The sequence below is a fragment of the Tauraco erythrolophus genome, chromosome Z, assembly GCF_009769465.1.
Source record: "Tauraco erythrolophus isolate bTauEry1 chromosome Z, bTauEry1.pri, whole genome shotgun sequence".
NCBI classification, from domain to species: domain Eukaryota; kingdom Metazoa; phylum Chordata; class Aves; order Musophagiformes; family Musophagidae; genus Tauraco; species Tauraco erythrolophus.
The window spans coordinates 13,041,144-13,061,165 of NC_141496.1; the positions used below are offsets into that span (position 1 = coordinate 13,041,144).

Sequence of the window (20,022 nt, forward strand, 5' to 3'; positions counted from 1 at the left end):
CTCACAGATTTCTACCGCATTAATGCCAAGTGCTTTCAGACACGAGCTGCATCTAAGAGCAGATTCAGTTGTGGTGGATGCTGAGTCAGTTCATCAGTTTTAAGAGGATTTTTTCAGCTTCGCAATAAAACGCTCATGGTTTAGGCATAAAAGTTGTGCAAAATTATACTATTTTGTCATGCATTTTTAGCAAAACTGCACTTAGAAGAATAAAGTGAGATTGTTCCAGACATTCTCTTATAACAACAAAAAAGGACCAGATCCTTAGTAAGTGTCCTCAAGTCTTACCACAGCTAAGTGATATAGTACAGTCTTAATACTCATCCTTGTCAACAGGATGGCAACCAACAACTTAATACTCCCAACGCTCTGCAGGTACTAAAAACATCAGGGACAGGCACAGTGTTATTCATCTCAGTCAAAATGCTTTAAACCAAACCCAGGAGAGGTCTTGAAGGTCCATTAAAACTGCCACATCATACAAAAGTGTCTCTAACATTTGGCTTCCTTCGTCCTCAATAATTAGGGAAGATTTTATTACATGCTTGCTTAGTGGTTCTCCAAGGCTCTTAGCACCTCTCTGTAGAGCATTAAGACACTTCTGTGTGGTTTTAAAACAAAGACAGCTTCTAGCCAATTTTAAATGTTTTGTCTTAGCAAATGAGATTAGATGTAGTGCTTTCATCATACTGAAGTTCTGTGTTTTCTGATTAGTAACTGAACAGGGCCTTCTGGCACAGATTTAATAATGTTCCAGGCGTCGTAATGCATGAGGCCAAGTAATGATTTTCCACTAACAGCAAGAATTTCGTCTCCAGTTTCTATGTTTCCAGATTGCTCTGCAGCACCACCTAGGAGCAAAAGGGGAAAAAAACTCAGTGTAAAAAAAAAAAGTAAACCCACAGAAATTTGCTTTCCACTGTGATGAACAAGCAAATCAATCATTTTTCCAACAGTGGCAATTTCAGTTACTTATGTTCAGCTCATCTCTAGCAATCCACCCCATGCTGCATCTCAGAAAATGTTATTTTAACCAAGATAAATCCTTGTTCTCAGAAAAAACCATTTTTGAAGGAAGTAGCATGAGCGCATGAAATATGCTGTACATCATTTCTGTAGCTGTAAGAAAATCTGCTTGATAAAATAAACATAGAGGTTATATGTGGCATGGACGTATCTTCTCAAATGGAATTTTAACGTGGTAACAAGCAGATAATGCAGTACATTGTAAAACCCAGCTAACAGGGATGAAGAAACCAAAAATGAGCAAATTTAGGACAAACACACCAGACACGGAAACAGCTCCTAGAGAGAGGCACACCCTTCACTGCTGACGAAAGAATGTTTTCTGTAATGATAATTTAACTAACATCAGACATCACAGGGAGGGGAGGAAAGGACTGTATCTAAGGACACAAATTAATGAGCTCAAAAATTAAACATGCCCTTTACTCCCAGAACCAATTTCTGAAGAGGGGAAAAAACACACACACACAGAAATTGACCAGCAATTTAGGAAATACCAGTTTGATTTTTCTCCTTGATGAGAAAATAAACCACTAAAAAGTAATGCTGTAAAAATGCTGCGTACAGCTTCATTGAGAGTTTCAGCTTCCTTTAGAAAGTGCTGTATTTTTCACTAAACTGAATCCCAGACTAAGACGTATTAAAAAATCACAGCATAGTTGCAGGATTGGTTTCCTTTCTATACACGGTTCATGTAAGTTTAACTACCTGCTGACAAACAAAGCATCCAAGGGTGGCAGTTTTTGAATATGAACGTCACGTATTCTTGGCAAAAGCTAATACTGATATTTAACAACAAAAAAATAACAAAGACCAAAAAAAAGGTAAAACTACTAATCGGGTATAATGGAGGATGGTGCTTTGGAATCACACTGATTATCTGCACTGTGCTTCTTTCAGAAAAGAGAACTGGATAACGCATGAACTGCTCAAACCGGCATATACAATATTGCTGCTGTAATTTAATGTCTAGCATAGTGGACATGCCCAGGAAGGAACTGCATCATATTTAGTAAATCAGATTGCTCCACAAACATTTACTAGCAGATGCAATTCCTAGCCATTCTCAGGAGCGCTTTTTTTAATGACCACTTTGGCTAGCAAGCAGTAACAAACGAGGGCCACAAAAACCACTCTTGCTTCAAAACACATTGAGTCCAAGAATTAGAACGTCTGTACAATGCACAGGAAGAAAACTGAGATAATACCCATGGCATTTGTATGTTTGTAGTACCTTTAAATATTCTTTTTACAAGCAAGGGCCTGTCTCCAGCAATGGAAGCTTTTCCACCATCAAGACTGAATCCCAAACCAGCAGAGGTTTTCAATAATTCAACACAGATGACATCATTCATATCCAGGTTTGGATCTGTGACAGAATACACACAGCATCTTGTTAGGCAGTTAACAGTAAATTGCAAGTTGTGTTTCGTTGGTTTTGTTTTTGCTGCAGTGACAAAGCAATTCAGAGTCTGGTTTATATCCAAGCTGGAACATGTTGTCACCCAGTTTCTCAGAACTGAAGGCGTATTATTGCAGGCCCAAAAGGGAGACAACACAAAATGCATTTATGCACAGAGACATTTTCATTTCGCATGTTCAACAAAAACTTGCCAAGGCATTTTTTTATTAAAGCTTAGCAAACTTAGCAAAGACTCTAACCACCAGCAAAATAACTGAAAAATGACACAAATAGTGAGTGGAGAGCACTTCTTTTTCTCTCATTTGTTCCCACTTTCTTATTCAATGAGCCACATCTTTTAAAATAACAGTAACGAACAAAAAATTACATTAAACAAACATGCCCCGTCCTCTTAAGGAAAAGACTGTAATCATTCACTAGTACAAATTTTTTTTCTGGTCCCATACCTATGGAAATAACCGTAATTACTTGTAGAAGCATCCCACCTCCTGAATATCAGGTATTTTTAAAACACAGTATTGCTGTAGCTGACATAAAATTTGATTTTGCTTAGGAAGAAATAAATCCACAATTTCAGAAAACAGGACCCTCGTTGCCCTGTGTGACTGTAAAAATTACGCAGTCTGCACTACCACAAATTACTGCTACTGTTATCTCAAACAACTTTAAACGTTCTCTAGAACATTTGAAGATGTGCTTTGTCTTCAGGATGAAAAGATGTTCTTAACAACCCAATGCTGTAGTTTATGAAATACTGTTGCCCCCTAGTGCCTGCACCCAGCAGGTATTCGGCATTTGTCAACATGCAGGATGCAGGGAGTTGATCAAGGGTAGAAAGGGATTCTGAAGTGATTACTTACATTATATCCATGGGAACAACACCAGAAAGACTGATCCATTCATTTATGGAGTCCTTTCTATTTCTTTTAAGCTTTGTTACAAAGCTGTACTATAAAACCCAGTAAAAGCATAAAACAATAAAAACTGCCACCGAAAAAAACCAACAAAACAGTAATGATTATGGCCAATGGGTTAAAAATGGGTGAGTGGCAGCTTCTAGTTTTGGGGTGCCTGATATTGCCCTGGAAGGCAGGAGAAGCCGCACCACCAATCTCTCGGCAATAAGCTGTAACCACTGCCCACTCCCTCCCAGGAACACTGCAGCAGTGCAGGACCAAAGCAGGTCATCCCCTGCTCCTGACGCAGCGGCACACAGACAGGTACTAAAGGGGTTTGTGTCTTAATTATACAAAAAAAAAAAAAAAAAATCAAGATATTTGAGGTGTTTGTGACACCTCAAGTGCAGCCTTCACACTGAAATGCTGTCTTGTTCCCAAACAGGAACTTACGATTCCTGTGATATGTTTCTACATAAATCATTGATCCCTAGTTTCCTATAGGATGGCTGACTTGGATTTGACTTAGCTCCATTTACTGCAGTATCAAAATAATTTTTTCCCTGTTTTTAGTAGGAACAGTATGAAATCTGCTATTACAAAGAGCAAGTTCAGTCCCTGTGCATAACAAACTGCAGGGCTTGGGGTTGTGGGTTGGTGGCTTTTTTTTTTTTACTTTTTTGGTTGTTTGTTTTATTCCACTGACTACTGTTATTACTTAAAGAGAGTTTATCCTAGATTGGAAGAATATGCGGAATCACTAACTTTAGTAGATATTGGATTAGGCCCTAAACGTCCTTCTGAGTTTCTGCCTAGTTATGATATTTAAAAAAAAAAAAACCCAAACCAACACCCAAACTGTGTTTAAGCTCCAAAAAGAACAAATAAAATTTAAAGGTAATTTCATTTGTTCCCTTCAATCACATAAGGCACAGACACTTTTAATCTAAAACACACGGACATTTTTCCTTTCAGTCTGCTCTGCAAGGGAATCCTTCCAATTGTTCTTGGACAAAGATCATACCTGTTCCTATTTCCATGGAAACATCCTTTCCAGACCCCACACATTTTCTGCTAGTAGCTGATATTTCAAGTCTGGAAAAATTGTTTGCTTTGTCTTTTTCCTTCTGGATGACGATGACTGCATATTTGTATAGTCTTGCCTGATGAAGAGCATTCAGGACATCCCCATGGACTGAGCTTGCAAGAGACTTGCCATTGATTGACAGAACAAGGTCTCCTCGATGAATAGTCCCTTCTTGAGATGCCACTCCCTTTGAAAACACTCTGTGGACCTACGAGAAAGATTTTAACTTAGAGATGCTTTAACCTCATGACCACATACAGCATTCTACAGGCCAAGGTGAACACAAAGTCCCTACCGAAGTCTGCAATCAGCGCCCACTGCTTGGATATCAAACACACAACATTTGCTCCAACAAACACCCTCAAACACCAAGGCCTAAGTGACTGGACAAGAACTGCAGTTAGAGATGGCGGGGGGGGGGGAAGCAGAGGAAAAGATGCTGTTATTGCATGGTCATTTCTAAGCCAAAGACAACCAGAACCAGCTAGAGCATGTAACATCAAAAATCACTCATGCTTTCACTGAACTCCTCAAAGGTCTTCAATTAACATACTTCCAGGCAACACACAGGTTAAATCCACACGCCTGCTACAGCAAACACCAAGAACCACATTGCTGTGTGCAACACCCACTCCCCAGATTCCCACTGACTGGGACGTGCATCCTGTGCTGTTTTCAAAAGCATGATTCCAAGCGGCGCGCAGCACCTGCGCACAGAAGGGCTCTGAATTATGGCAGCTGTACGAGTATTTAATTGCCCACATCAATTTGGCTGATCAAGTATCATGCAAATAGACGCAAAGGGATGATTGAGTGGCTTGAAATGCATTTTTTACAGAGAAAAAAAATACTCTATTTAGAGTGGATTAGACTTTGAGCAAACTCCAGCAAGTGCAGCTGAGATTTAGATGTGCGCCATTTACAGGAAGGAACTGACTAGAAGAGTCAAGACCTGGTATTTAAAGACTTGCCTATCAGGCACTGTAATTTTAGCAGCCAGACTATGGTTTTCCATGCACACAGTTCTAGGTCCACTGGCAAAGATTCAAGACAGCAAATCCGTGGCCACAATTCTGCATGGCATTTTCTCTAGGAATTTCTCCTAATACCCAGACCAACAGTGACGAATCGGAAGCCTTCTGGCTCCTGTTCCCTCTCATTGCAGGGCACCTGCCAGAACCCAACAGATCCAAGAAGATGAATTTCCAGCCAGTCTAAACAGGCATTCAAAGCTGGAGTAACAGCCTCAACGACAGATGTAGACACTCAACTGCAAGAGGTAAGTGGAATACAGGGGTCATGTCCAAAACATCTGCTGCCTTCCCTCACATGCTCAACTCCTCAGTACCTTGAAGTTCACTAGGCATTCCTATGTCTCCACCCCATCTAAGCAGCTCAGCACCCAATGTCAACCTTAAACCCAGCTGGGACCCAGATTCCCAGTAGGTCAAGGACATTAAAATGTTGCCCACCTAAGGAGCATGCTTACACACACACTGAAAAAAAAGGATCTGGAAAGAGCAGGAGCTGATGTTCTCTTTGTCTCATGGCTAACGGCATTCGGGAGAAAGACTTCATCAGCTGCTCAGCTTGATGGAGCTCAAGATCGTATTTTTAGGCAGCGTCCCAGTCTCTAAGTGAGGAGTTCTCTAGGGTGGGACACTGTTGAGCCTTGCCCTTGTTCATAGCTGACACTGCAAGTGTTTGGGCCAGAGACAGGGAACACAAACTCCGTGGCGAGAGAAGTGGAGTCTCGTCCCTGGACTGTGACCATGTTCTAACTCAATGACGGCTTAATGTAAAATATATTTACTTACATTGATCTTGTCTAAGAGCAAAACCCAGAAGATTCCTGCAAGGGGTGCTGCAGGCCCTAAAGACTGAGCACATATCCTACTTCCAATCTCAGCACTTAATGGATCTCTGTCTTTCAGGGCAGGATTTAAATGCTTATCTTGTGTAAAGAAATAGTCATATGGGACACTGGCTGTCTTGGATTTTCTGCCACACAAATCTTTTCTTGAGCACTATTTCGATTGCTTGGTACCACTTTTTACACACAATTATCACTTAACAGCACATAATATCCCTGGTTCAGAATGTTGTACAAGGCTTATTTAAAAAAAAAAAAAATCACACCAAAAAACAACACTCATTTACTGACAATCGACAGATCTTAGTAACACCAAAACAAATTTGTGAAGTGAAATCCAGAATGTTTGCTGACGTCTGAAACAGCCATCCTCAGGATTTGCAAAAACCTTCAAAATCGTTGCTGCACAGAGTTCACTTTCAAGGACTGGAAATGAAAGTCTCCCCTAAAAGGCCGCATGCGCTGTGACTACATGCATAATTCTATTTACACTCATAGAATTTAGATCTAACCGATCTCATCCAGTAACAGACTTTTAAAGACTGAAAACGTAATTGGCATCCGTTTCCAATAATAAAAATTACTCTTCCCAGACACACTCTGATTTCAGTAGCAGATGGCACACAGACGCCTCTGAGAGACACTGTTTTACGACTGTGAATGACTTGCAGTGAGTCTTGATAAACAAGCACTTGATCTAATCACCAGCCTGCTTTAAAGTGAGCTTTGCAAAAAAAATGACTTGTAGCCATCACTTACTGTGACTGATTTCTGTTCCAGATCTATTCCTCCAGCCACACTAAATCCCAGGCCAGCTCCTTCTTCTTTGTGCAAGACTATGAAGTATGTGTCTTCTTTGCTCTAGCAGAAAAATGGGGGGGGGGGGGGGGGGGGGGGGGGGGGTGAAGAAAAACAAAACCAAAGATCAAGACCAGGTTTCTGCACAAACGACAAATTCCCAGTACCCTCAGATTATAGCAGATGAAAAAAGCAAATCAATTAATTAAAACTGAGACATTTAATGCATTTCTGTTCATGCTACACATGAGTAGCAGCCACATAGGAGTACTCAGGTGACCGCAAAGGTTTCTTCAGTCAGTCCAAGGCTAGAAAGCAAAGTCAAAATTAGGGTAGTGGGAAGTGTCTTAAACCTCGGGCAGCCTGTAATTGACTTTGCATTAATAAATCTTTTGCAGTCAAAACTCAATAATTTCCATCCACCTTTTTAAACCAAGCACTGTACTTTCCAGGGAATTCTAACACTTCCATTATCCCATTTCTCTTTCCTCTTGAAAGGCAGTTACAAAGCTTAATGCAGGGCAGTTGCATCAACCTCTTCTCAGCAATGCTGGACAATCTCATAAGGGGCAGCGACTACAAACTGAAGGTTGGGAAGTTTAGATGGGACACCAGGAGAAACTGTTTCACTTGGTAGATGAAAGCAAGGAGCCTGCTAGTGATCCAAACGGGACACTGCTGCACTGTTGTGGAAATGGGAGCATCCAGCACAAGGAAAGGGACTGGTGCAGGTCTGCACCAGGGCTGAACTTGGCTCCAGATCAGAACAAAGGTGTAAAGCTGATTTCTTCGAAGTGATGGCCTGCTGCCAAAATACAGAATTTGCCATGAGAGAGAAGCAATCCCATTCAGCAAGTCTGGTGCTGTCTTCTGAACAGTTGTTAGGAGAAAACCAGATGCTGTTACACATTTGGTGGTGTAAGGGGGACTATAAGCAGGCATTTGGTGAAGCATGGGTATAGTAACTGTCCATGGGGCAGAGCATCTGAAGTGGGGAGTAGAAAGCAGGTCTCAGCTTTTCCCCAGGATCCCATCCAACATCAGTCATTTCCAGAAACCGACAACACTAAAAATCATTGGAAATCAACCTCTTAATCTATTTAGCATTAAATGACATATTTAGTTCACTAAAGTCAACATCTTAACTCAGCGTTTGCCTGTTAATTTTGTTTCATAAGGCACAGGGAACTACAGATTGTTATCCATTTTCAGTGAAACAACATTCAAATTATTGGCCTCACTGTGTACTTTTTTGCCAAACAGTGGCCCTGGAAGATACTCTGTATTAGAGGCATCCCTGCAACACACAGAGCCAATGTCAGAAACCAATGCCACCCTGTTCCACATCACTGATCCTCTAGTGCTGGAGGAGAGAGGAGCATCCAGGGCTGAACATCTTAGTCTACAGTCTTTTGTAGATGTTAAGACCTTTCTCACCTGCACTTAAGTGAAAACAGCTTTATGTTAGGCTAGGAATAATAAAATCAGTTAAGTATCTACACTAGCCCCTTTCAAAGTGCAGTGAGGGAAATGGAAACATATGTGTATCTTTGACCGTTAAGCAGGCCTTTTTGTTCAAGAGCTCAGCTTCTTTCCAACCCTTGTTACCACAACTTAATTTGCTCACACTGGGGAAGAAACAAAATAAAAACATCAGATGCTCAGATGTTAGAGGGTCATGTGAGGACCACACGTCCAGGGCCAGTCAGCAACAGCCTGCATCCTCACTCGCCATTGCCGAGGTCGTGTGTTTCCTCCCTCCCCAGCTCCAGTGCTGTCCTCAACCAGCACCTGCGCTATGGGGCACAGAGACCACGCTACAGATGCTTATTGCTTTACTTGGCCACACAGTGGACACACAAGGTCTCCAGTCATTATTACCTGAAGATCACTGATCATAGAGATTTAAACAATAAAAAGGTCATTTTTTTTTATTATTATTAGTAGCACTTATTAAATGGTAGCAGTAAATTCAGCACTGTTCAGAGCAAAAGATCATGACAAACTTTTCCTGGGGAAGCTCTCAGTCTGAATCAGGCAGTCCATCTCATTTTTCAACAATTGCGTAACTACAAAGAACTGTCCTATTGTGCATTTAAATCCAGCATTTGACTAGCATAAAATTTTCCAGCGTACGTGCCATAATGGGCTTAAATATGGATAAGAAACTATGCAGACATGGAGTGTATTCCAAAAAGCATTCAGCTTTATAAATATTTGAGTTCTCAGACTTTGAAAAGTGGCATAAATAAATAATCTCTCCAAGACCCCATGCAAAATGCTGTAAAGAACACTTAATTACCTTCAGTCAGAAGTACGATCCAATCCTAATTTTATCAGTAAACCTACTGAACCCGCTTGGCTCACCAAGCTCTTGGGACTCATAAGCTTTGGCTACCCTGTCCCTGGCAGGAGGTAAAGCCGGGTATTTTGGGGAGGTCCCGTTCCCCTCAGCCTGTTCTACGTTTGAAATAGCAACCTTTGTGAATAAGACTCATGAACACTCTAAACACAGCTGAGCTAGCAGTTATGCAGACCAGATGGGAGTTTCCCCTCCAGTGCTGTCATTATTTTATCAACTTCTGTTCTGATTTTAAAAAGGATGTGGATGTATCCCAAAAACACAAGCACAAACACGGCAGCAATATTCTGGCAATCATTTCACTTTGGAGGCCTTCTTTAAACACCTAGATAACGAAGCAGGTTATCTTAATGCAATAACCAGTTTCCACCGAAGAGAGCAAAAAAGGCATAGGAGTCTCTTACAAACTCTCCAGCAGAGCTTGCTGGTGTTGCAAGCCACCAGTTCAGCATTAAACAAAATAAATTCAATTTCCGTGATTGCAGCTTTCAGCAAAAGGCATAGAGAAGAGCAGAGCTTTCCCCGCATGGTGAGGAAAGCGAGTCTGACCCAGATGGTCAGTGGAAAGTTAAATTCAGATGTGCAATTATTAGCAAACCCAGGAGTTTCTCAGCTGTAACAATGACTCAAATAGAGGCATACCTCTCCACTTAAAATAAGTCTATTGTGGCTCAAAGCTGCTTTTGCCTTGGACAAACAAGACCCTTTCCTATACAAAAGCCATTCAAATTTATTATGGGTTTATAGCAGGCATTCAAAAATCATCATTAGTAAAACTATCGGCGACTGTAACATACCAGAGGACTACTGGAGGAGTTCTGAAATTGTTTGGAAGAGGCTTTACCTGCTATTAAGAAAACCCTTAAAAATACAGCCAATAATCTAGTTTCATCTTTTGGGTTTTACCTTTACTTGTGCTTTGACTTCTTGGAGCATAGCAGCAACATCACATTTTGGTACTACTGCTGACAAAACAGATTGCAGTTTTTGCTGGTCCAGGCTTGAGACGAGCAGCTGATCTAAGCTACAACGAACAGAAAAATGTAAAAGACAGCTTTACATTTCTACGCTGTGTACATTTCAGGTATACCATGTAGTCTGCATTAGGGCAAACGAGGCCAGCTCATTAACAAGCAGAAATCTCGAAAACAGGTAAGAAATGGTGTATGCTGGAAGAATGGGAAAGAGTAGAGAAGACAATTTAAGAATAACTCTGAAAATCATTCCCCTTCTGCTCCCCTCCTCCTTCCCTAACGGTTTCAGCAGCAGACATTAGCAAAACCAAGGAGACAGCTACATCTGAGGACTGCTTCTGGCAGGACAAGGAGCTCGTTTGTCACCACGGGCTGCGCTGGCAGCCAGCGCTGCGCAGCCTCCCCCCCACAGCGCCTGCTGTGCCATAATGTGGCCAAAAACTGACCAAAACCAGCTAGAGGTGACACAGAGAAGGAGCCTGGCTTTGCCATCCCTTCAGGGATGAAGGATGGCACTCCAGATCTGAGGGGAATGGGGACCAGGGCCAAAGCCCAAACGCGTTTTAAGGAGGGACCTGAGGCACTGGGGAAGCTCTGCCTTAGGAGAGGCTCGTGGCGATGAAAAACCAAACGGCGGCAGCGAAGCCGACACCAACCTGATGGACCAGCTGTTTCCCGAGCTCTCCCCATCCGGAGAGCTGCCGTGGGGCGCATCGTCGTCCGAGGCAGAGCCTGGCGTCCCTGAGCCGCTGTCCCGAGGGCTGCTGGCGCACGTGGCTGGCACGCCCGCCTCGGCACGGCCGCGGCGGGCTGGCGGGGCTGCCTCGGTGCGGGCGGGCACGCCGAGGGCTCTGCGGGGCGTGATCTCCAGCTCCGTCTTGAAGCAGGTGGGCTGCGGCGGCCCGGAGAAGCCCTCTCCGCACAGCTTGTCCAGGTCGGGCATGCTGAGGGCCCTCAGCTCCCGCAACCTGGAGCGGGACAGCGGCGGCCGCCCCGCACCCCGGCTGCGCCGCACCTGTGAGGCCGAGGCGGGAAAGGCGGCCGCGCCTGCCACGGCGCCGCCCTCCTCACCCCTCCGGGGCTCTCCTTCCCGCTCTCCAGCCCCCGCCGCACGCGTGGGCTCTGTGCCGGTGGGAGACTCGGCCACGGCACTGGCGGGGCTCGGGCTGCCGCCGTAGGAGCTCAGGCTGCGCCGCAAGGCCCGTGGCGTCCCGGCAGGGATGGCGGCGGTGGCCCCGCCGCATGACCTCCTGGTGGGAGGGCACCTTGCCACTGAGTGTATGTCGATGGCCTTCACGACGGGCCGGTCGAAATTCGCCAGGTTTTCAAAGGATTTGATCCTCTGTTTGACGGAGAAGGATGAGGTAGGTTCATGCGGCCAGTTCAGCTCGTAGTAGTAGTAATTCCTCCTGAGGCTCCTCAGCTTGTCGGTGGCAGGGCAGTTAATGTCGCTGGCTGAGGGGCATGCGTCATGGACCCTCTGGGCACTTTTGGAGGTGTATGCCTGCTCCTTCCCGCTCTGGCCATTTGGTGGGTTGAGACGGACCATCTTTAGCATCCCTGTCGCTGCCTGGGGGTACTTCTCCTCTGCAGCATGGCCCTGAGGTCCTTGCACGTGATGAACCTCAGCAATGTGGCAGTCCTCCCTCAAGTGACCCGACAACTGGGCCGGCATTGAGTAAGTCCTCGTCACAGGCTTTGACAAGCCGTAGAGACTTCTGTCTCCGGCAGCATCCGCTTTTGAGAAATACTGCGTGGTCCCTATCTCCTCAGCCAGCCGAGGCACTTCTGTGTTCGCCTCTTCTATTTTCTCCTGCAGTGGCAGCTGCAAAAACGATGCTGGTGAGGAAGAGGCAGAGGAGGAGGAGGAAGACGACGAGGACGATGAGGAAGAAAGCTTCACCTCAATGAAAGTGCGCTGGATCTCCTGCCCTTCCAGCTGCTCCGGCTGAACTGAGGGGGACCTCAACAAAGAAGAGCCTGCAGCAGACGGTCCTACATTTTGCAGATCTAACTGCCTAAGGTCATCTGCACTATAGACGCTCTTGATCGTGTTCAGGCCTCTTCCAGGATTCTCAGTCCTCCCTTTCACGTATTCAACTTTTGGTATCCCCTGAGGAGATGAAGCGACTTTGGACTGACCATCTCTGGTGCTGAAATCATCCACCTTAGCACCCTTAACCTGACACACTGCAGGCTGCATGGAAACTTGCTTTTCTTTTGGCTTTCCCCATGCCTGCTGCAGGTCTTTTACCTCCCAACGGTCACATTTCATTTCACTGCTTGCTGTTGGGCTGCCAGTGCCATTCAGAAGAGGCAGAAGTGAATCTTCAGAAATCACCAGCGATGGTTTATTTTCTAGCTCTGACTTCAGAGTCCTCGAGGGTGCTGAAACGCTTCTGCCAGGATCTGGGTTTGTAGGTGAACTACGGGACAACGGTGTTTTCTTCCCAAGGAGTTTAGGGGACAACTGTGGAGAAACAGAAATCCTTTTCTGATCAGCCCCACTGACTTTGGTAGGATTAATGCCGGAAGAATCAGAATTTGCCTTTGCTTTGCTTTTGATGGTGAACCCTTTCAGCTTTGGTCCTGCTTTGGTCTTCTGGTTATTTAAAAGGGTGTCCATTATACTTTTTTGTGACATTCCCTTAGGCTCCTGACAGGATTTTTTCTGTGAGGCTGGGCTGTGCGGTACTGCAGCTCCTTTGCAGAGATTTGTGCCTGAGCTTTGGACTTTTCCATTTGAAGTCCTTCCTGAAGTCACAGAGTTGATTTTCTCATTTTTCCCTGGCAAGTCATGAGTTGTGTTAGCCTTTGGATCTTTAGATCTAGCAGGAAAGGGAGACCTGAGTGATATTGCTCTTGGTGATGATGCATTCACATGATTGCTGTCTGGTTTAGACAAGTTGGACAAACTGTTGGTTTCTTTCTTCACTAAGCAGTAGCTAACAGGATGATTAGAGTCATCAACGACCGCTTCACTTTCAGATCTGGGTCTCTGCTCATCACAATATCCTTCTTTCGCAAGCAAGTTGTTCTCCAAGCCATTGACATTTCTAGGAGAGCAAAAGTTTGCCTTTTTGCAGTGCAGAGACCCTTCCTCTTTGATGGATTCACAGCATTTCATCTGTCCGTTACTGTTCCCCAAATCCATCTGTTCTTCTGTACTTAAGGCACCATTGTTAGAGAAAGAGTAAACTTCAGGGATACTGACTGAATTCTTTAAGATGTCTTTTTCTGGCAGAAAAACTGAGGAAGGAGAACACAAAGATGCAGAGGACACGTCTGAACACTGTGAGGGACATGCAGTGGGACCACTGTGATCCTCCAAGCCTAGCTTGTTGATGCTCGTCTCCAGCGACCCACACATTGCACAGCCCTCAGTCTGCAAAACTTTGCTGCCGTAAGGGTGCCGTGGGGACAGAGGGGATGAGCTTGTTGCAGATGTGAGATCCTGCTCCCGTGCAGGCTTTTGCAGCTCATCGTTCGTGCAACAAATTTCAATCTGCTCCTCATCCGACTCCATCACAGTACAGACTGCAAGGGCGTTGGTAGCAGCACACCGCCCAGCCAACTCCTCATTAGCACTGTCAAAGGTTTCCGTGACAGACTCAGCGTCCGAGTGAGAATCCTCTGCAGCTCCATACATAGACTTTGGGAACAGGTCGCTTCTCTTACCTTCCGGAGAGCTTGCTGCAGGCAGCTCATCCTCATTTAAACTGCTAAAATTCCTAGAGTAGTTATTTAAAGAGTTTTTATTCACAGTAAAAAGTTTGCCTGTGTTAATGGAGTCCAACACAGACAGCCCCAAAACGCCTTGTGCAGTAGCTCCACAATTCGTCGTTTTTTCCAGCAGCTCCTCCTTTGCTGGCCGCGGCTCGGAACCGGGACAGCCTTCGTCAGTCCCACAGCAGCACATCGTGGTGTACTCATCTCTCAGGGGGCTCTCCGCTCGCGACGGGGTGCGCGGCGCCCTGCTCTCGGGAGCACCCATTTGGCTGAGTAAGTCATCGATGTCCGTGACGGGGACGGCCGCGCAGTGCTCAGCGCGGCCGCTTTTCGTGGTGGTACCTCTCTGCATGTCTCTGCTCATGGCGTCAGGTGGCAGTGGCGTTCTCTCCACCACACAGCCGCCACCGGCGTTTTGCAAACCTGCTCCGCCTCGCTTCCCGGCACTCGGTTCTTCCTCCGTCGCGAGGATGCTGTTGACATCGGCCTGATTTTGACTGTCTACCCCTGGAGACAGGATGAGGTTTGTAAATCTGCTGACAGCTGCACCGTGATAAAAATAAATCAAAAAAAAAAAGCAGAAAAATCCTGTCAGATACGGAAAGTGACACAGCAAACACCAGGCTTTATTACAGACACCTGCGTATTCAGACTACATGTTCTCCTTTTGCTCTGAACTCCTCCTCTTCTGTAGCGATGTTTACAACAACTCAAATTAATCATAACCCTGCGTATTTGAGCAGCACAAAGGACGGAGCAATCCACTTATCCAAGGTGAGTAGTCATGACCTGTTTAATTCTCATATTTTAAATTTCAGTAGTCAAGCAGCCAACTACCAAAGAAAGCGTCAGTGTGCAGCTAAGTCGGGCTAAGCAGTGCTGCTTCTCATTACTTGTTTGATCGAATGATGTCTCCAGTAGATTGCACAGAGTACACATAGCCCTGGCACAGCAAACAAAGGTGAACAGGTAACATGGTGACGAGCTGTGCACAAATTAGTTGACTCTGATCCTCTCGGCACTTCTGCAGGTGTTTAATGTGACACGCATGGGTGATGTTATACACACATTAAGCATATGGGCTTTACAAGATTCCTGGCACAGACCTTCCCTTGCTTCCAATACATGTTTAACCCACTCTTGGGCAACGCACTGAGCTACCTGTCCCTGCTGCACTCCAACAGGTTCCTGTTCACCCATTTCTCCAGCTCTTCAATATTCAGCACATCACCCTAAGCATCTGCTCACAGCTTTCTACACTGCTTCTGGGACATGCATCCCCATTCAAGCTACCCAGAGGCCAGTCACTACCAGATGAGGCCCAGAAAGTGCATGGAGAAGAAGGGGTGTATTTACAGAGTCAGCATCCCTTCCTGCTCATTCAGACATGCCATCTCTCTAATCCTTGCACAAACCTGCAGGATTATCCACACCACTTAATTTAGGTACCCATGCTAAGAAGTGCAGATTCCTCCTGGAGTCAACAAAGGGGAAGACATCTCAGAAGAGCAATCTGAAGCAGCCAGGTTAGGATTTGAAGTACTGCCTTGCTTCAGCACGCTGGATCACACACTGCAGAGACCTCCTTCTCTGCCAGTGGGGCAGGGTGAGGGGAAGGGTAGACCAGAAGAGTTGCCTGATAAAGGAGTGCCAATGTGCCCCTACCCCAACGCTATTAGTTTGCAAAAGCCACAGTAATCTAAGGAAATCTAAGGAAACAAGTACAGGACTCTCTGCCAAGCCAGAAATTCCTTAAAGAATAACTGGAACTGAAGCATCTGGAAGCACTTTAGGCTCCCAGGTATTAATAAGTACACAAAGAAGATCATAAGCTAAAATGAAGCAAAATATTATGTTCTTCCTGAATTTGAAAAGTATGCTTTTCTTTTTCAAACACTCATTTCCACACCACGTAATTTGTACAGTCTGTGGGGATGCATATATTGCTGTAGCAGCATAAATCAGCCCTGAGCAGAGACTAAGGAGGTATCAAATATTTCAGTTCAAACTGGAAACTTTTTATAAGAAACATGCAAATAAACATTTTTATAAGATTCTAGTATTCTTGGGTTTTCCGTTTCATCTTTCTGCACATTAGAGAATTCTGACACATGAAAGGGAAAGAAAGAAAGGAAAAGGGGCTTTTATTATCTTATTGTCCAGTCACAAAAACATTACTTAAACTTCAGATTTAAGAGAGACAGATGTGATTATAAAGAGTCAATATATTTACTGAACAGGCACATCAGTAAAACAGGTTGTCAGGACAAGGGTTGCTGTTGAGTCAGTTCCAGGTCTGCTTGAAATGACTCAGACCTCTGCGAATGCAGGCAGGAGGGACATACGTAAGTGGGAGCTTCGAACATTTCACATCGGAGTAGGTTTGCTCCCCTCGTTGTGCTGCTAGGGAGGACCCTGAAGACTGGCTTGGCGACGAAGTCCTTTGCCTGGCCCACCAATGGAGACACAACATACCCTCCCTGTTTTCTCTGAACTGATGTGGGAAGCTGGGACAGCAGAGGACCAGAGCCAGCTGATCCAAGGGAATTTTCTTCACTGATACTCAGAACAAATGTTACAAAAGCAAAACTACTCTCTCACCTGATGCTGCTTTCTGGATCTCCAGGGTTACGGATGTGGGAAGACACTGCATAAGCAAGCAAATTTCCTCATATGTCATCTTACTGATTGGGATACTGTTGATGGTGGTAATCTCGTCTCCTACAGTCATCTTGCCCATCGATCCCTGATGCAATGACAGATCGAAGGAAATTATAAATACACCTCAGAAGCACTGCCACAGGGGCAAAGATTGCCGGGAAGCAATTAGTGGCTTATGAGCAACATTCCCTATTTCACATCACGGCAGATCACAGGTACCACCGCCGTCCGTTTGCCAACATGTAAATAAAGAGCAGACTGTGCTTTTGCCAGGAGAGAAATTAATGATCAATCTAAGCCAGGAAGGTCAAAAGAGCTGCTGGGTTCTCTGAGAGATCAGTATCAGGATGGAGGGGACAGCCCTCTTCATTTACATGATTTGGGATGAATCAGCCCTAGCTTCTTCAGGACTGGATCACTGTCTATCATTTTTGCATTTTAAGTATGAATTATATTGCTGGTCATGACCTCCCATTAGACCAATGGGACCCTCCTAAATAACTAAGCTGGACAGAGACTGAGCTCTTAAGGTAAAAGCCTAAGTATGTTCCTAAACACCCCACAGTAAGTCAGAGAAAAAGGCAGGAAGGGAATCCAGATCCTCAGCTCTCACAGCCCAGTTCAAACTGCTGCGACATATCCCCTCTTACCCTATTGGACACTAACTAGATTAAAAACGCTACCTCCAGCTTTGTACACCAGAGTGTCCTCCTTCCTCTTTCTGCACCTTTGCATCTAGGCCAGCAATTCTGCATCCACCGTGAAGCAAGTATCCACACTAATATGTGTGAGTATGAGACGCAGAAGAGTAACGTGTTACTACCAGGGTGCTCGGCAAACCTGGCCAGCTCCTAAGGTCTCCTGGTACCAGATTTGTATAACGCAGGAATACATGCATATAAAATAAACATTTTTACCACTAGGATTTACTTGTTTTCCCTTTGCCTCCGGTAAAAGGAAAGGAAACAAAATAATAGTATTCCCTCCAAACTGTGACTGTGAGTGGGGATCAGTCCACTTCAGCAGATTTGCCTCTTGACTTTCTTAGATTTGAATCAGCCAAGGGTGCACTTCTGCATCAGAAATGCTTCATTTAACAGCAGCTTCACAACAATATGGGATGAGACGTTTTGCCCAGCAGAGACAAACATCTCCCTTGCACTGACTCTCAACAAGATCACTTGCTTCATAGTAGTAATAACCCCTGCAAAGTGAAAGCAAATCACAGTAAGACAACCCAAATAAAAAAATTACCATTTCTGCTGCTCCACCTGGCCGCAGCCCTGTGACAACCACCTTTAAGGGCATGGCCTGGATTTCCAAATCCAAGCCGAATGACTCGTGCTCGTTGCGAACCAGAGTGACTATCTCACCCTGGCCCTGCCCTGCCCTGTCTGGTGCTTCACACTTCTTGCTGTGAGGGAGCATCCTCGCAATAGGCTTGTTGTAAGAGCCATGCTCCTCCATCCTCTGTCTCTGAAGGCTTCGGCACTCAGTGCTCATCATGCTTTTCACTCTCGTGACTGCTCTGTGCTCAAGTTTTGGTGACCTCTTAGATTCAAGTTGTGCTTCCCGGAGCTCCTTCAGACTCAGGCTGCCGAGACGGACTTCAGGCACACTTGAGTAATCGAACGCTATGATGGGGAAGAAAGGAGAGTCAATTTGCTCCAGCGTGCTGTCTGCAGACTCCATGGAGTTGCTGAAGACAGGGGAAGACGTCTCAGTGCCACTATATCTAGGTGACTCGCTGTCCTGGCTCTCATTGTCGATTTCTACAGACGAGGTTGTAATGACAATGCCAGCATCCTCCTGGCTCTTAACCCTGTGGCTTCTTTGCAAGTGGGAACTTTCATCATCATCACTAATGTCACCATCATAGAAAACAACCCTCCTCTGTCGATGAAAGGGGCTGCGGGCAGATTTGGGGCTGTCGCTGAGGATGCCAGGTCGGACAGACTCCACGTGCTTGTTGTGAAGGCTGGATGATCTCCCACTAGTTGGAGAAGCCAGACCATTTGTTTTTGCCACTCCTGCTTCTCTAGCAGCTGGGAAAAAAAAAAAAAGCTATACTTTAATTGCATTTGTAGATTATTTTTAATACTATGTATCTGACTACAGCAGAGTACATGTAGCTCTGTTGCAGGGGAAATTTAACCTCTCCTGAAAAAGAAAAAGCAAGTTTTTCGTATCCTCCCTCTAACTAGAGTAAACAGCAAGAGGGATGGCAGATAGCTTCACAATTTATGGGTAATTCCTGAAACCAGTTCATGGCACATCTGGTTCTATTTTCAGTTTATTTCTAAATTACGACTATGACCCAAAGAAGAAAGTGATGCAAATTCACATGTGTATTTTACTTTAAACAACAGAACATCTTTCCTGTTTTTCTTAAATTTATGCTCAGGGCTGCCTACATCAACTTACAGAGAGTGAAAAATGCCTTCCTGAACACAGACACAAGCACATGACAATCAATTTCAAATTAAAGACTAATAGGCCCTTCTTAGAAAGAACTGCATCTTATTTTGTAGAAAGTTTTTTTTGTTTTGTTTTCTGTTTTTTTGTTTGGTTTTGTTTTTTTTTTTATGTAAAAATGCTTTTAAGCATTAAATAATGAATTTCCAGAGCAAAATAAGCTGTAGACAAAGACATTACTTGAGAAGCACAGGAAAGGGAAAACAAATGTAATAACCCTTTGAATTTGAAATCAGGTGCATGTCAGTAAGGAAACGCAAGATTCTTTCAGTCAATTACTACGGGGACAAAGACATATATGCAAAATATCTGATGCAAAATTGAACATTTGATTACAGTGCTATATGTGACATTTTGAAATCGTGTATTTGAGATAGCTACGAACACTTTCATTTAAATGTAATCAATCGGATGATCATCAGTCATTTGAAGAAAAAAACCTGCAGTGCTGTCAATCTAGTTTTGGCCAAACCAATCAAATAAAGTAATTTTCACATAATCAGAGCAGCAATTTGGACAAAATACCATGGAAACGGGCATTTATGTGCATTGTTGTAAACCCCTTCCATTTTCTAGAATTTCATGTGATCAGCACTGGCTTGCACAACGCTGCCAGGCGTTTCTTACCAGCACAGGAATCACCATAGCAATCCCGTAAAGCAAACCAGTGCCCAGCAGCTCTCTCTCCATTAGCCAAACGACCAGACACCTTTCTGTC

At 44.5% G+C, this 20,022-nt stretch overlaps 1 protein-coding gene across 1 annotated transcript in view; it reads right to left on the reverse strand.

Annotated features, from left to right (window-relative positions):
* Window positions 1-684: 684 nt before the first annotated feature.
* PDZD2 (PDZ domain containing 2) overlaps window positions 685-20,022 on the reverse strand; it is a 144,223-nt gene continuing 124,885 nt past the window's right edge. Inside the window, exons 17-24 of the mRNA XM_086629575.1 lie at window positions 18,084-18,874; window positions 16,770-16,914; window positions 11,096-14,711; window positions 10,372-10,489; window positions 7,065-7,166; window positions 4,370-4,640; window positions 2,261-2,395; window positions 685-851 (exon numbers count right to left, since the gene is read on the reverse strand). Coding sequence (XP_086485701.1) covers window positions 685-851; window positions 2,261-2,395; window positions 4,370-4,640; window positions 7,065-7,166; window positions 10,372-10,489; window positions 11,096-14,711; window positions 16,770-16,914; window positions 18,084-18,874 — 5,345 coding nt within the window. The remainder of the gene's footprint in view (window positions 852-2,260; window positions 2,396-4,369; window positions 4,641-7,064; window positions 7,167-10,371; window positions 10,490-11,095; window positions 14,712-16,769; window positions 16,915-18,083; window positions 18,875-20,022) is intronic.